Source organism: Oncorhynchus kisutch, linkage group LG3 (assembly GCF_002021735.2).
Source record: "Oncorhynchus kisutch isolate 150728-3 linkage group LG3, Okis_V2, whole genome shotgun sequence".
Taxonomy (NCBI): Eukaryota; Metazoa; Chordata; class Actinopteri; order Salmoniformes; family Salmonidae; genus Oncorhynchus; species Oncorhynchus kisutch.
The window spans coordinates 11,687,130-11,703,438 of record NC_034176.2 but is presented as its reverse complement, the minus strand read 5'-3'; the positions used below and the strand labels follow the sequence as shown (position 1 = coordinate 11,703,438).

Here is a 16,309-nt window from a genome sequence, read left to right as displayed (position 1 = left end):
CCCAACATCAACATGTACTTCTTAGAGGCTACTACTGCAATACAAGCTAGCCATGTTCCCAACATCAACATGTACTTCTTAGAGGCTACTACTGCAATACAAGCTAGCCATGTTCCCAACATCAACATGTACTTCTTAGAGGCTACTACTGCAATACAAGCTAGCCATGTTCCCAACATCAACATGTACTTCTTAGAGGCTACTACTGCAATACAAGCTAGCCATGTTCCCAACATCAACATGTACTTCTTAGAGGCTACTACTGCAATACAAGCTAGCCATGTTCCCAACATCAACATATACTTCTTAGAGGCTACTACTGCAATACAAGCTAGCCATGTTCCCAACATCAACATGTACTTCTTAGAGGCTACTACTGCAATACAAGCTAGCCATGTTCCCAACATCAACATGTACTTCTTAGAGGCTACTACTGCAATACAGATATAGGCATACAGAAGGAGGCTCATTCGTACATTTTCTATCAGAATATATTTGATAAAGATAAGGATTATGTTGTTAGATTAAAGGAGTAACTCTGGTAGGGCTGAAACATTCTTTCCCACCTCAAGCTCAACTGTCGGAGTCAGTTGGAGTGCTGGTGTGTACTACCTTCACAGGCCTGCAGTAGCTAAGTCTAATAATAGCCAGCTGGTGTGTACTACCTTCACAGGCCTGCAGTAGCTAAGTCTAATAATAGCCAGCTGGTGTGTACTGCCTCCACAGGCCTGCAGTAGCTAAGTCTAATAATAGCCAGCTGGTGAGTACTGCCTTCACAGGCCTGCAGTAGCTAAGTTTAATAATAGCCAGCTGGTGAGTACTGCCTTCATAGGCCTGCAGTAGCTAAGTCTAATAATAGCCAGCTGGTGTGTACTACCTTCACAGGCCTGCAGTAGCTAAGTCTAATAATAGCCAGCTGGTGAGTACTGCCTTCACAGGCCTGCAGTAGCTAAGTTTAATAATAGCCAGCTGGTGAGTACTGCCTTCACAGGCCTGCAGTAGCTAAGTCTAATAATAGCCAGCTGGTGAGTACTGCCGTCATAGGCCTGCAGTAGCTAAGTCTAATAATAGCCAGCTGGTGAGTACTGCCTTCACAGGCCTGCAGTAGCTAAGTTTAATAATAGCCAGCTGGTGAGTACTGCCTTCACAGGCCTGCAGTAGCTAAGTCTAATAATAGCCAGCTGGTGTGTACTACCTTCACAGGCCTGCAGTAGCTAAGTCTAATAATAGCCAGCTGGTGTGTACTGCCTTCACAGGCCTGCAGTAGCTAAGTCTAATAATAGCCATCTGGTGTGTACTGCCTTCATAGGCCTGCAGTAGCTAAGTCTAATAATAGCCATCTGGTGTGTACTGCCTTCATAGGCCTGCAGTAGCTAAGTCTAATAATAGCCAGCTGGTGTGTACTGCCTTCATAGGCCTGCAGTAGCTAAGTCTAATAATAGCCAGCTGGTGTGTACTGCCTTCACAGGCCTGCAGTAGCTAAGTCTAATAATAGCCAGCTGGTGTGTACTGCCTTCACAGGCCTGCAGTAGCTAAACCTAATAATAGCCAGCTGGTGTGTACTACCTTCACAGGCCTGCAGTAGCTAAACCTAATAATAGCCATGCTACACCAAACATTCACAAAAGTTGCTTAACTTTAAAAATTAATTAAAGCAATTGTTTGTATGGAAAATATGAACAGGTAATTATATTGCGTCATTAAATTACTTACAAACAAAGGTGATTGCCTACCGTAGGGCCTACCCAACAAATGACAGCAATAGGCTAATGCTATTTATTTTACGACAGGCCTAATTTTAACCTTAAAATACACTGAACAAAAATATAAACGTAACATGTAAAGTGTTGGTCCCGTGTTTCATTGGCTGAAATCAAATATCTCAGAAATGTTCCATATACACAAAAAGCATATTTATGTTGTGCACAAATTTGTTTACATCAATTTTAGTGAACATTTCTTCTTTGCCAAGATAATCCTGACAGGTGTGGCATATCAAGAAGATGATTAAACAGCATGATCAATACACATGTGCACCTTGTGCTGGGGACAATAAAAGGCCACTCTAAAATGTGCAGTTTTGTCAGACAACATAATGCCACAGATGTCTCAAGTTTTGAGGGAGCATGTAAGTGGCATGCTGACTGCAGGAATGCCCACCAGAGCTGATGCCAGAGAATTGAATGTTCATCTCTACCATAAGCCTCCTCCAACGTAATTTTAGAGAATTTGGCAGTATGTCCAACCGGCCTCACAAGCTGTTCTTGTCTATTAATGTTCTGTATTATGTAATTCTATATCATGTTTTGTGTGGACCCCAGGAAGAATAGCTGCTGCTTTTGCAACCGCTAATTAGGATCCGAATAAAATACCAAATACCAATCGCAGACCACGTGTATGGCGTTGTGTGGGCGAGTGGTTTGCTGATGTCAACATTGTGAACAGAGTGACCCATAGTGGCGGTGGGCTTATGGTATGGGCAGACATAAGCTACGAACACAATTGCATTTTTTCGATGGCAATTTGAATGCACAAAAATACCATGATGAGATCCTGAGGGCCATTGTTGTAAGGTATCTGTGACCGATTAGGGCCTAATGAATTGATTTCAATTGACTGATTTCCTCGTATGAACTGTAACTCAGTAAAATCTTTGAAATTGTAGCATGTTGTGTTTATATTTTTGTTCAATATAAATAAGGAGCACAACATTAAAGACAAAACTTAATTTAGCCAACAAAAATATCTCAACAAAATTAAACAAAACACTTTTTTGCATAGGCTATTTAAATAACTTGTTTAGATGATTAAATTGGCCTACAATAATAATAATAATAATTTACAATAATAATAATAATGACTAAACAATTGATAATAAATACAAAAATAAATCAAAGGTAGAAAATTGCATCAAACCTCAACAGCGAGTTGCACACAGTCCATTTGACTGCACCAATGTTCTTCTCATCTTTGTCCACTACAATATTACAACTTGTCCCCGAGGACATTCCCCTCGTTGGCTCCTATTCACGATAGTCTTTCTCCTCTAACTTTCATTTTACTTTAATGAAAAAGGACTCTGACTTCACAATCAACAGTAGCCTAGGCCAAGGCTCTCAATCAACAGTAGCCTAGGCCAAGGCTCTCAATCAACAGTAGCCTAGGCCAAGGCTCTCAATCAACAGTAGCCTAGGCCAAGGCTCTCAATCAACAGTAGCCTAGGCCAAGGCTCTCAATCAACAGTAGCCTAGGCCAAGGCTCTCAATCAACAGTAGCCTAGGCCAAGGCTCTCAATCAACAGTAGCCTAGGCCAAGGCTCTCAATCAACAGTAGCCTAGGCCAAGGCTCTCAATCAACAGTAGCCTAGGCCAAGGCTCCAGTTTCAGCCGGATACTAGCTATACGTTTTATTGAGTTGCAATTGGCTGACCCAGATAACAAGCTCAAACAGATCTCATTACACAAACACTAAATTAACAGAGGACAGGTCCAATCGGGTCCAGTCGGTAGATACAGTTTAATTGAACATACCCGAGACCCGTGGCAATTATATCAGACCCGTCCCAGATCTGAGACTAAAGTCCAAATTTAGGACCACGATCCGCTCGTGTCCCGGGTCGGATCTCTGAATTTTGTGTCTGTTGAAACCCTGAAGACCTCTACTTTATCCCTCTTTCACCTGTGCAGGTGCACTTCTCTTCTCATTCCTAGCTCCAGGTGCCGAATGTACTGTGAAAACACAACAGGAGAGCCAATCTAATACATCAAGGATGTAGGTCCTGACAGCCTCTATCTCTTAGCATAACCACAGACATCAAACCTCCCTCTTAGCCAAATCAATATGAATAATGTACATACAGTACAGGGAAATCTGAATTCATCATCACCAGAAGATGTTTTGAAATAAATTAAGCTTTAAATATCGAAGACTTACAACTTCCCAAATTCTTAGCCCCCAGATTCATCCCTGCTAGCAATTAAAATTACATGACATTCCAACTTCCTCTTTGCAACTCACTCATTTTGGGATTCTTATCTGTTAATGAATATGACAGTATCAATATGTATTAGGGCAACACATTGGAATAATTAGAATGGTGAAACAGTGGATATCTAGTAACTCCCCATCTACCAGATGAGAGCACCACTGTTGCTTGGTGACCAGTTCTGGCTTTCACAGTACATTTGAGCACCGTTGTGTCTGGGCTCATCTATCTGTGTGATATCCCACCTCTCCCCCACGACACTCCCTCCCTCCCTGCACACCACCGTCTGTTACCATTGTGAACAGTCTCCCTTCCACAGGACCTTTCATCTGTCCAGATGGAATGTTCCAAGGCTGTACCTTATTGTAGTGCAAATGAATTACTAACCGTATTTATGGAGCATCCTACCCCCTACCCCCTACCAACTGGAGTTATACCTATCTATCTGTCCCCTGCCCTGTCTGAGGGAATGAATCCTGTGCTCCCCTTCTCTCCCTCCTCCACCCCCCCGACCTGTGGCCATCTCTGTGTGTCTCTTCAATTTATGGGTTCATTACAAAAGCTATCCAGATGGAGGGAGGGAAGGAAGGAAGGAAAGGGAGGTTTTCTCTCCCGTTGCTCTGTGGCCTATGTCGTCCGTTCCACGTAGAGTCACTATTCTAATGCCTGAAAGGTATTTCCACAACTAACTCTCACTTTACTCCCTGGCTCAGGTTTGAATGGCATCTGTGTTTATGAAAATAAATAATCTGGTTGTGTACCATGAAGGGTAGATGTGTATAGGACATGGGAACATATTTAGTTATGCTGGAAACGATTCTGTGTGTTTCTTCTAATGGTTCACTATTAATGAAATGGACGTAAATCAACAAACATGTCTGTTTTCCCCGGACAGTTTTGCTTTTCCAATATTGCATGTTTACATGTGTATTCTATATGTATATTTTTATTCAATTAACAATATTATTCACATGGTGGTGATTTGCACCCTGGTTGTCATAGCATACACTCTACCTTCTGGTTGTCATAGCAAACACTACCTTCTGGTTGTTTGGGGCCGCAGGTAGCCTAGTGGTTAGAGTGTTGGACTAGTAAGCTCAAGGTTGTTGTTCTGCCTCTGAAAAAGGCAGTTAACCCACTGTTCCTAGGTCGTCATTGAAAATAAGAATTTGTTCTTAGCTGACTTGCCTGGTTAAATAAAGGTAAAAAAAATACCTTCTGGTTGTCATAGCAAACACTCTACCTTCTTGTTGTCAAAGCAAACACTCTACCTTCTGGTTGTCATAGCAAACACTACCTTCTGGTTGACATAGCAAACACTACCTTCTGGTTGTCAAAGCAAACATTCTACCTTCTGGTTGTCATAGCAAACACTCTACCTTCTGGTTGTCATAGCAAACATTCTACCTTCTGGTTGTCAAAGCAAACACTCTACCTTCTGGTTGTCATAGCAAACACTATACCTTCTGGTTGTCATAGCAAACACTATACCTTCTGGTTGTCATAGCAAACACTACCTTCAGTGCTGGTATTTTACACCAGACAGTTTGCCAGTTGCACCTAGAGGGTTATTTTCAGCTTCAGTTCCCTGTAATGTGTGGCATGATAGAAGCACAACCTCAGAGTGGAGACAATTACTGTGCCAATATGCCATTTAAGTTTGAACACACCACTATCAGGCTGGAAAGTCTGTAAGGGAGTCTGAATAAAGGGAATAACAGAAATGAGGACAACAATCTGATTACTCAGTAAGCCTCTGATTACATACCCTGTAATGTTAAGGTGAACCGAGAGAGACGATGATATGTCATCTCCTATTGATTCTAAGTATGTTTAATCTGTTTAGACTGTTTAGTAATAATGTATGCAGAGGTCAGAAAAATAATCAGACCTGTTATTTTTACTATTGTGTACTTCCGCCATTTATATCGAGCTTCAAGCAACAGGCTTCCTTCCTCCCCATTAGCTTGCATTGTGTTGCCCTGCTAGGTTCTTTTACCTCTGCCTCAGAGAACACATACAGTGCAGCACGTCTGCATTTCACAGGATCCACATGGGTCTTTCCTCTTTGTGTCTTTCAGATGTGTTCTTACATTTTAAACCCAAGGTGCTCTATTTAATCCATTCACCGTAAAATGCGTAGCAATTAAAACAAGTGATTTTAATTTCCACAGTTTGATCTGAGTAGATCTCCACATGCTTAGCTTGAGCACAGTGTTCTCCATCTTAAATAGGTGGGGCTTTAAGCGATAATTGTAAATAATCAAAAATACAAATAGAGTCCTAAAAGGTTCTTATGTACCCATGACTCAAACAGAGTACAACAAACTGAGTGGACAAAACATTAAGAACACCTTCCTATTGTTGAGTTGCACCCCTTCATGTCCTCAGAACAGCCTCAATTTGTCAAGGCATGGACTACAAGGTGTCCAAAGCGTTCCACAGGGATCCTGGCCCATCCCTAAGCAGTTTCCTTCCTGTCCTGCATCTCAGTTCAGAAGGACGACTGCATCGTTGATGTGTCTGGGTGGTTTAATACATCATCCACACCATAATTATTAACTTGACCATGCTTAAAGACATATTCAATGTCTGATTTGTTATTGTTACCCATCTACCAATCACTGCCCTTCTTTGAGGCTTTTGAAAAGCTCCCTGGTCTTTGTAGTTGAATCTGTGCTTGAAATTCAATACTTGACTGAGGGACCTGAGTCAAGTATTGAATGTATGTATTGACTGTATGGGGGACAGAGGAAGGGGTAGTCAATAAGAAATCATGTCAACCCCTATTATTTCACACAGCGTGAGTCCATGTAACTTAATATGTGATTTGTTAAGCCAAATGTTAGTCCTGAACTAATTTAGGCTTGCCTAAACAAAGGGGCTGATATTATGCAACAACTATATTATAGTTATTACATTTGTCAAAACATTTTCACGTTTACATTATGTAGTATTTTGTCTAGATCAATGACAAACAATCACAGTTAAATCTATTTCAATCCTATTTTGTAATGCAACAAAATGTGATCAAATCCAAGGTGGGTCAATACATCTGATATCCACTGTAGCTATAGCTACATTAATGATGGTCTGCCTTGAAAAGACGACCATGACCACAACCATGATCTTTGAACACAGAGATTGCTTTTCTCTGAGGCACATAGCTTCCTCTGAGTGATGGTCTACCTCGTCCTCCAAGTTGAAAAGACGACCACAATCTTTGAACACAAAAATGGGGTTCTCTCCAAGGCACGGTAGATGTAACCTCAAGGCATTTCCATTCATCCTCCCTTCCAGTCAGCTGGGTCCATATTGTGTTTTGTGTTAGCACCATTTAGGGCTTTATTCAAACTGTATCGTGGAAATTCACTGCAAAAAGCCCAATTGAAATTTAAGGCAATGTTCCCACGTTGGCAGAGGCGGCATTAACTGTGAATGCTGCATATGTCAACTCAATTCAAAATGACCAAAACATTTCTATCGCAAAATCTGTAGCACTTTCGACAATACAGACTGAATAGAGCCCTTAGTCTTTCAGCATGTGGTAGGGACACATCACTGAATGCATTTCAATGTGATTGAGATTTGATCCTTTTCAGACAATGCCTGTGTATGCTATAGCCCCACTCAGAGGTTATCACCCCACTCAGAGGTTAAAGCCCCACTCAGAGGTTAAAGCCCCACTCAGAGGTTAAAGCCCTAGTCAGAGGTTATAGCCCTAGTCAGAGGTTATCACCCCACTCAGAGGTTAAAGCCCCACTCAGAGGTTAAAGCCCTAGTCAGAGGTTATAGCCCTAGTCAGAGGTTATAGCCCTAGTCAGAGGTTATAGCCCTGGTCAGAGGTTATAGCCTCAGTAAGAGGTTATAGCCCCAGTCAGAGGTTATAGCCTCATTCAGAGGTTATAGCCCCAGTCAGAAGTTATAGCCTCATTCAGAGGTTATAGCCCCAGTCAGACATTATAGCCCTAGTCAGAGGTTATAGCTCCACTCAGAGGTTATAGCCCTGGTCAGAGGTTATAGCATCAGTAAGAGGTTATAGCTCCACTCAGAGGTTATAGCCCCAGTCAGAGGTTATAGCCCCAGTCAGAGGTTATAGCTCCACTCAGAGGTTATAGCCCCAGTCAGAGGTTATAGCCTCATTCAGAGGTTATAGCCCCAGTCAGACATTATAGCCCCAGTCAGAGGTTATAGCTCCACTCAGAGGTTATAGCCCTAGTCAGAGGTTATAGCCCCAGTCAGAGGTTATAGCTCCACTCAGAGGTTATAGCCCTAGTCAGAGGTTATAGCCCCAGTCAGAGGTTATAGCTCCACTCAGAGGTTATAGCCCTAGTCAGAGGTTATAGCCCCAGTCAGAGGTTATAGCTCCACTCAGAGGTTATAGCCCTAGTCAGAGGTTATAGCCCTGGTCAGAGGTTATAGCACTAGAAAAACTCACTGTGATGCAAACAGGGCTTTAAAGTCTTCCCAGACCAAGCAGGCAGTATAAGCAACAACTAGGATCCACTAATTTCACGGATTAAAGACTGTCTGTGAGAATGTTCACACATCTCTGTCACTCTTGATGACAGTGTTTCTCATTTACAAGGAAGTGCTGGGTTCTTTTGACACGAAGGAAGAATATCTGAAATCTGGATTAAATATCGGTGTGACAAGGCTTTTGGAGGTATGAAATTCAAATGAGATTGTTGGCTATTAAATGTATTCTGGTGGCCTTTCACTCTGCAGTCTGAGAAGTGTCAAAACTGGAAGATATAAATCACTGTTTTTTACCTCACACAAGATAACATCGTTACGAGGCAACAAATAGTTAAAATTGCTTTCTTTAAATGTAAAGCCTCAACACGCTGTCCTAGATACTCTGGGATTCTCAATGTCAACCAAGACCATCCAAGTATTAAAACGTTGAACATCTGTTTACTTGATGAAAGAGCCCTTCGAATGAGGGAAGCCACCTTGATTTAAAAGCCTGCTGTCTTTGGATTTGTCTGAGGCCTGTTGTCCTTTTGTTGCACCCTCTTTGAAGTTCATTTGAGAAACAATTGACTTCATACATGAAAGGTCTGTGGAGCCCCCCCCCCCCCCCCCCCCCCCCCACACAGTTGCTAGAGGCAGGGGAGCTATGTTTGAGGGAGACCCAGTCACTGTTGGTTCAGAGAGGCATTAACCTTCCTCTTACCCTGCGAGAAGACAGTCGGCCAGCTCCATAGCTCTCTTTTCTCCACAGTGGACGCTTAGCTCTGACATGCTCAACCCCTCTGACTTGTTGTTCTCAACTCAAATCCACCTGCCAGTATTTGAACTGCACCATTGTGGATGATTAATGTGTTTAAATTCAATGTCACAAAGATTTTGTACCAAAGTTGTCCATGATCTCCCATAATAAAACAAGCGAGACAGAGACTGATGTATTTATGTTCTAGAAGGTTTGAAATGGAAGGGACCAGTACTGCCAGAAAACAACTCGCGTACGGCACACATTTCTTTCGACAAAATATTTTTGCCTCAAGTGCTGTTTGGTTATACAGTCAATCCTTTTTTATTTATGTGTAAAGTCAAACGTTTCAGTCCAACACTTTTTAAATAAAACCTATAGCTGGATGTAATTTCAGTCACAAGACAATAACTGACAGAAAACACAGGAGTAAATTACAGTGTGCCGTGCTGGCATAGAAGGGAAAGCTGAAAGCTTACAAATAGCAGCTGAGGCGTGTGAAACAAGAAGAAAGTGGAAGAAATGAAAGACTCTCTGATGTTACCAACTTCAGATGAGAAACAGATGTATCACATGGAGGCAGGTCATTTAGTCATCAGAGGCCTCTGCATAACACACGTCATCAATTAATACCACACACTAGATAAAACTTGTTACTCCTCACAGAAATCATTCAGTAAGACAACTCCACTGATAAGCACTTCATTTGGGCGGAATGAGGAAAAATGCTGTTTCTTTTATATTCCAGTTTTAGGACGAACGAAGCAGGATTATAGATGTTCGTTTTTACAGACACTCAACAGGCTCACCTTTTCATTCCACGAAAGATCAGTGTCTATCTGTGTTATGGGAACCGTGATTCTCCATCCAGCACCACAGTGACGTGGCCAAGCTGGAAACATAAACTGGGACTGTAATCCTGAATGGCACCCTATTACCTACAGAGTGCCCCAAGGGCCATAGATACATGTAGCACACTAAATAGGGAATAGGGTGGCATTTGGGATACAGGTATTACATTATTCAGATCTTTATAGTACTCCTAATGACGTATGACATACTGTGTACAGTATGTATAGTATACTGTAGTACGGCACACCCGATGGAAACCAACTGCCTAATCCTCCCCTTTAAAATAGCTCATCACCACCTCTGCATAGGTCTGAGGGAAACCAACTGCCTAATCCTCCCCTTTAAAATAGCTCATCACCACCTCTGCATAGGTCTGATGGAAACCAACTGCCTAATCCTCCCCTTTAAAGTAGCTCATCACCACCTCTGCATAGGTCTGAGGGAAACCAACTGCCTAATCCTCCCCTTTAAAATAGCTCATCACCACCTCTGCATAGGTCTGATGGAAACCAACTGCCTAATCCTCCCCTTTAAAGTATCTCATCACCATCTCTGCATAGGTCTGATGGAAACCAACTGCCTAATCCTCCCCTTTAAAGTATCTCATCACCACCTCTGCATAGGTCTTGTGTGATGCATGCATAATACATCTGTACTTGGTGAGGACTGTATTTTTCTATGTAACTCTAGTAACTCTGGATGGACATTAGATAACACATTTATCAAGGAGCTGCAGGTTATCACTTCTGTCTGCGTTTATAGTGATGAGGACTCCTAATGCCGGAGCTGTGCCCATTTAATTAAAAACAACCTACTGTTGTTTCATTCCATCCAATATCTTCTCTCTCTCCCTTCTTTTGCCAAGATGCTCATCATCATTTTTTTGCTGCATTTTTATTGAATCATCACTTTAGTTGCCCGGAAACCAACCGCCTGTCTTATAGTTGCCCAGAAACCAACCGCCTGTCTTTTAGTTGCCCGGAAACCAACCACCTGTCTTATAGTTGCCCGGAAACCAACCACCTGTCTTTTAGTTGCCCGGAAACCAACCGCCTGTCTTTTAGTTGCCCGGAAACCAACCACCTGTCTTTTAGTTGCCCGGAAACCAACCGCCTGTCTTTTAGTTGCCCGGAAACCAACCACCTGTCTTTTAGTTGCCCGGAAACCAACCGCCTGTCTTTTAGTTGCCCGGAAACCAACCACCTGTCTTTTAGTTGCCCGGAAACCAACCACCTGTCTTTTAGTTGCCCGGAAACCAACCGCCTGTCTTTTAGTTGCCCGGAAACCAACCACCTGTCTTTTAGTTGCCCGGAAACCAACCACCTGTCTTTTAGTTGCCCAGAAACCAACCGCCTGTCTTTTAGTTGCCCGGAAACCAACCGCCTGTCTTTTAGTTGCCCGGAAACCAACCACCTGTCTTTTTTCTTCTTCTTTACAGCTGGCCCTGGAAAGTGGCCTATTAGAAATGTATGACACGACTCCTTTGATTTGGAGGTCTAATCAGAGATTTTTACGGTTATTCTCTGATATGAGATTGTATCGTAGCCATATGAAACGAGTCCCATTTGCATCGAGGAAAAAAAAGCTTTCCTTTTGAGCGTTCATTTATCTAATATATCTTTTTCATTTCAACTGCCAAGGTTTAATCTTTGAATTCATTGTAGGAACCATGAGCTCATTTTTGCCAAGTGTAAGGCTGGATTTAAACTGATAACATGTCCTGACAGTAGGCTACAGTATTGCTGCAAATAGTACAAATTGGATATATGACAAATGTTTCCTGATTATTTGTGCTTCATTCGTCAGTTAATTTAACCTTTAGATTTTCAGCTAAGTCATCGATCACTCATATATTTGAAATAAATGAATCCTTGTCTTTGCAGGGGTTATTCGTGAGAGTTACCAGAAGGGGCGTGACCAGCTGGTCCCTGTCACACTGCTGGCCATCGCTGTCATCTTGGCCTTCGCCATGGGCGCCATCTTATCTGGTATCCTCGTGTACTGTGTGTGTGACCACCGGCGGCGAGATGTTGAGCTGACCAGGCGTAAAGACAAGGACCACGTTCACGATAGAAGGGGATCCATGAACAGCGTGACCAAGCTGACGGGTCTGTTTGAGACCGGGGTCAAGGACGGTCACCCAGAGGCCATCCTTACCCCGCTCATGCACAACGGCCGCCTCACCAATGGCAAGATGCTGATCAAAGCCGACCAGCACCACCTGGACCTTGCCGGCATGCCCACTCCAGAGTCTACCCCCATGCAGCCTAGGCGCAAGCCCAGCTGGGGAAGCCGCGAGTGGGAGAGGAACCAGAACCTGATCAACGCCTGCACCAAGGACCTGCCGCCCATGGGCTCCCCAGTCATCTCCCCTGACCTGGCTCTGAGGGCCTCCCCGGGCCACATCCCCAGTGTGGTGGTGCTGCCTCAGCACCAGCACCAGAAGGCCTACCAGCATGAGTACGTGGAGCAGCCCCACCGCAGTGACCTCAGTCAGATGAGCATGGATGACCAGGGGGCCACACTGGAGTACAAGGCCCTGAAGAGCCCCTGCCACGGCCTTAACCTGGTGGAGAGCGACGGGCTGCCGCCTCGCGTGCCCCAGAGGGAGGCCTCCCTCACCATCCCCCCCGCCGTGCCGCAGATGGGCAAGCGGCTGGAGGTCCACTCCTCTGTCTATGGCCACGAGTTCAAGCGAGGCTACCCGATGAGCGCCCAGAAAGGATCTGCCCTCAAAAAGCACAACACCAACTCGTCCAACTCCTCCCACATGTCCAGAAACCCCAGTTTTAACCGCGTGGAGATGCCGCCCCCCGCCCCACAGAGGGTGGACTCCATGCACATGACTTCCCAGGGGATGTCCCTCTCCCGACAACCCAGCATAAGCTCTTACGGTTCGTTGCCCCGGACCGGGGTCAAACACCTCAAGCCCGACGTCCCGCCTAAACCCTCTTTAGTGTCCCTCTCGACGAACGTCAAGTCCAATGACTCCTGCACATAATCATCACGCTCAGAAAACAAAACAGGGAACACGATTGCATCTCCTTTAGTCTTTGGTCTATGTACAGCAAATGCAACACACTTTTAAAAGATCTTTCTTTTATATATATATGTAAATATTCTACAAATGGTTGTTGTTGTTGTTGTTGTTGTTGAGCTCAGGCTGTTGACTCCCAGTTCCTCAGAAACACAGAACACTTGCTACTGAGAAGAAAATTACTTTCATGAACATTTCATTGACGAGCAACATGTCACCGTTGTAGCATTCAAGACGTGGTTGTGTTGGACATTTGAACAGCATGACTTGACTGATGTTTTGTTTTCTTAACCGACTGCCAAAAGCAGACAGCGGGATAAAAGTGGATCAATTGTATAGTGAGGACTGGAGGGTTCTCCCAGCAAGCACTTGGGCACAGTGAGCTCCGACTGGAGCGACAGCTTGAGTTTACGTGGAAAACTGTGAAACGCCTCTCAGTGTTACAGCAACTGGACACAGCAATCAAGTTCTGGTTAAAAAAGCCTTGGTCTGAGAATCTCCTGCACTGGTTACTGAATAACACATGACTGTTAATACTAATAGCTTGTTGTATTTATTTTTAATAAGTGCTTTTGAAAATACTGACTTTTTAGGCTCAGAGAGAAAATCTTTTAATATGAATTAATCAAGTGTGAAATTATTTTAAGTCATTCAACTGGAGCCAGTACCACTTTCTTGACACAAAAGGTCCACTAGGTCCTTTGGTTTTTGAAGCTTGAGTTGTATGTGACCTCTGTCTGAGGAGGAGATATTTATTTAACTGTGCTAGATGGAACCTACATGTTGGAGCAGAACCTCCCATGTTAAAGCAGTCAGAAAAAGACAAAACACACAACTCCTGGAACTCACTCCCTAAATCACTCCTACATGGGTATCTATCTACGTACGTTCAGCACTGTGGCTTTGCAGTCAATAACTTCTCTCTCTCCCGGGTTGGCTGCTGGCTCACTGCGTGTCAACAAGCCTCATTCTTGCATGTAAAGTGCAAAGGGGGAAAAAAACATGGAAGTCCACACATGAAAAAGAGAAGTGTGTGGATGTTGGGCCCTCTGCCAGGTGTGGAGAGCAGCCATTTTGGCAGGTTCTGAAACGTCCCATTTTCTCTAGGCGCGTCATGCAGGCCTCTGACTGGATTACATCTGTTGATAGCCTGCTTCTCTTCCACATGTACATTTGTGCCTTACACCCTGAGTAGTGACAATTTCTTTAGCTGTTAACTATGTTTCTTTGTGGTATTTTTCTGATGTCATCTTTTCCCTGGTTTGATAAAGGCAAATATAGAATGTAGGTGTCCTTGTTGTAATTCTGGTCCCTAGAAATATACCGGGGGTGGAGACCCCCACATTCTTATTTGTGGTTCATTTCTGATTGTGCCAATGATGCGCTTAAAGCAACCCGTTTGTTGTGCTGCCAGTGTCAACGATGTTGTGTGTGTGATGGTTTTTTTCTTCTTCATACAATAAGTCCTGGTATTGTCTTTTATTTTGCTGTTTGATTGGACTGAATCATGTTTGTTCTTGAGAGGGCCACTTTGGGTCTTGCTGTTGCACAGCAATAATCTAACACTAACGAACGAGAAACACAGGAACATACTGTGCTGATATGACACCTGGTTCCTAGTGTACACTCTAGACAGTGAAAAGCAGGCTGGTTCCTGTGATAGAGAAGAGTTTCATAACTATTAGGAGATGTATTTAACCTTTTTAAAAACACACGTTCCAGGAGGATTCAAGTCATTTAATTTGTACTAACTCCCTTTATCAAGGTGAATGAGAGTTTAACTGAACAATCTGATGTTTGACACTTCTTTAAAAACATTTTTTTTGCTTGATATTCATTTTTATTGACCACGTCTCCCCAAATGAACAGAGCACTCTCTTGGTATATTATGTAGATAGGGGAGTTTCTTGATCTCGAGCAGATTTTGATTTACAATGGAGAAAAGCCAACTATTTATCATCCACAGCCAATGCAAAAAGAACATGTAAAACATCCCCACGTCTGAGGCATATATATAGTATGTGTTCATTTGAACTGACATGTACACAGATGCACGTAGGGTTCCATTGCAATGAGGGCATCATCATGAGACTAGGCTTGGTAAAGGGGAGGTCATTTGAACCCCGGTAGTGCAGACTGCATCTCTGGCCGCGGTATCCATGGTTACTGTGGACAGTGAGTCTCTGTGGTGTGTGCCTTTGTCTTCCACCCTTGCTCTATATATATATATATACACACTGACAGATGCATCAGAGACACTCTCTCAACTCCTTTTGAACTGTAAGATATTGTGATGTCACACTGCTTCCTTCCTTAACATCTGATTCACAGCTTAATGTATGTTGTCGAGAAAATTTCTCTTTAATAAATGCAAAATGTAATAAAAAAAATACATTCATGTCATGAAGATGGTTGCGTTTCCTTGATTTAAGAGCAAAACATTCTTGAAATAAAGATGCTCGCTCTGATATTAGTACACCTGAACAGATAAAAATGATTTTAACTTATGGGAAAACGCTGCTAACATACTCAATATGGTTAGAAGATTAAGAGTTTTGTGGCATTATTTCATATTTAGGCTAAGTGTAGGCCTTTAAGAGGAAGCACTTTAAAACAACTTTTCTGTTCCAAGATCTTCGGTGAATTGTTGGCGGTATTTCAACGTGAACAAACAACAGGCTGATAAGCATCAGTCTGGAACCGTTCTCTGTTTTACAGGTTGGAGTCGTTAATCATCCCCTTTATGATAGGTGTGGAGATTAGGTTACAAGGATATGATTCTAACATTATCCTCTCACAATCAATCATGTATTGTTTGTTCACCTTTGTGGTACTTCTGAGTCTCATTTTCACAGCTCCTATTGTAACACAGGCAGTCCTGTCCCCAATCATGATATAGCTAGTTTTACATTGACCACTGACTAAGCTAATTTCTGTAGTAGGTTAAAAAAGAGACAGGGAAAGCTCCATGTCGCCACAGCAAACAGTATCTTGTGCATGTACTAAATGTCTTTGTTAAACCAGTTAAGCAGATACATGTTGGTTGAGGGACAACAAAGCTTTCTGGGTAACAGACATGGTGAAAGAGAGAGAGAGAGCGAGGGCTGTCAGTATTAGTGGGACCTTGTAAACAATACAAAGTGCTCACAGCCCATTGCTGGATACAAAATGACAATGTATCCAAATATAATGTAAGATAATGTATATTCCTCTGATAATG

At 43.0% G+C, this 16,309-nt stretch overlaps 1 protein-coding gene across 3 annotated transcripts in view; it reads left to right on the top strand.

The window, feature by feature from the left end:
* The window catches only part of LOC109875292 (semaphorin-6A), a 98,674-nt gene extending 83,182 nt beyond the window's left edge, over nucleotides 1-15,492 (top strand). For 2 of the 3 annotated variants that reach the window (XM_020467609.2, XM_020467601.2), the window contains one exon: nucleotides 11,936-15,492. In XM_020467609.2, the coding sequence (XP_020323198.1) occupies nucleotides 11,936-13,053 (1,118 nt within the window). In that variant the 3' untranslated portion in view covers nucleotides 13,054-15,492. The remainder of the gene's footprint in view (nucleotides 1-11,935) is intronic. The other variant, XM_020467617.2, reaches the window with a different exon arrangement.
* The last annotated feature ends 817 nt before the right edge of the window (nucleotides 15,493-16,309 follow it).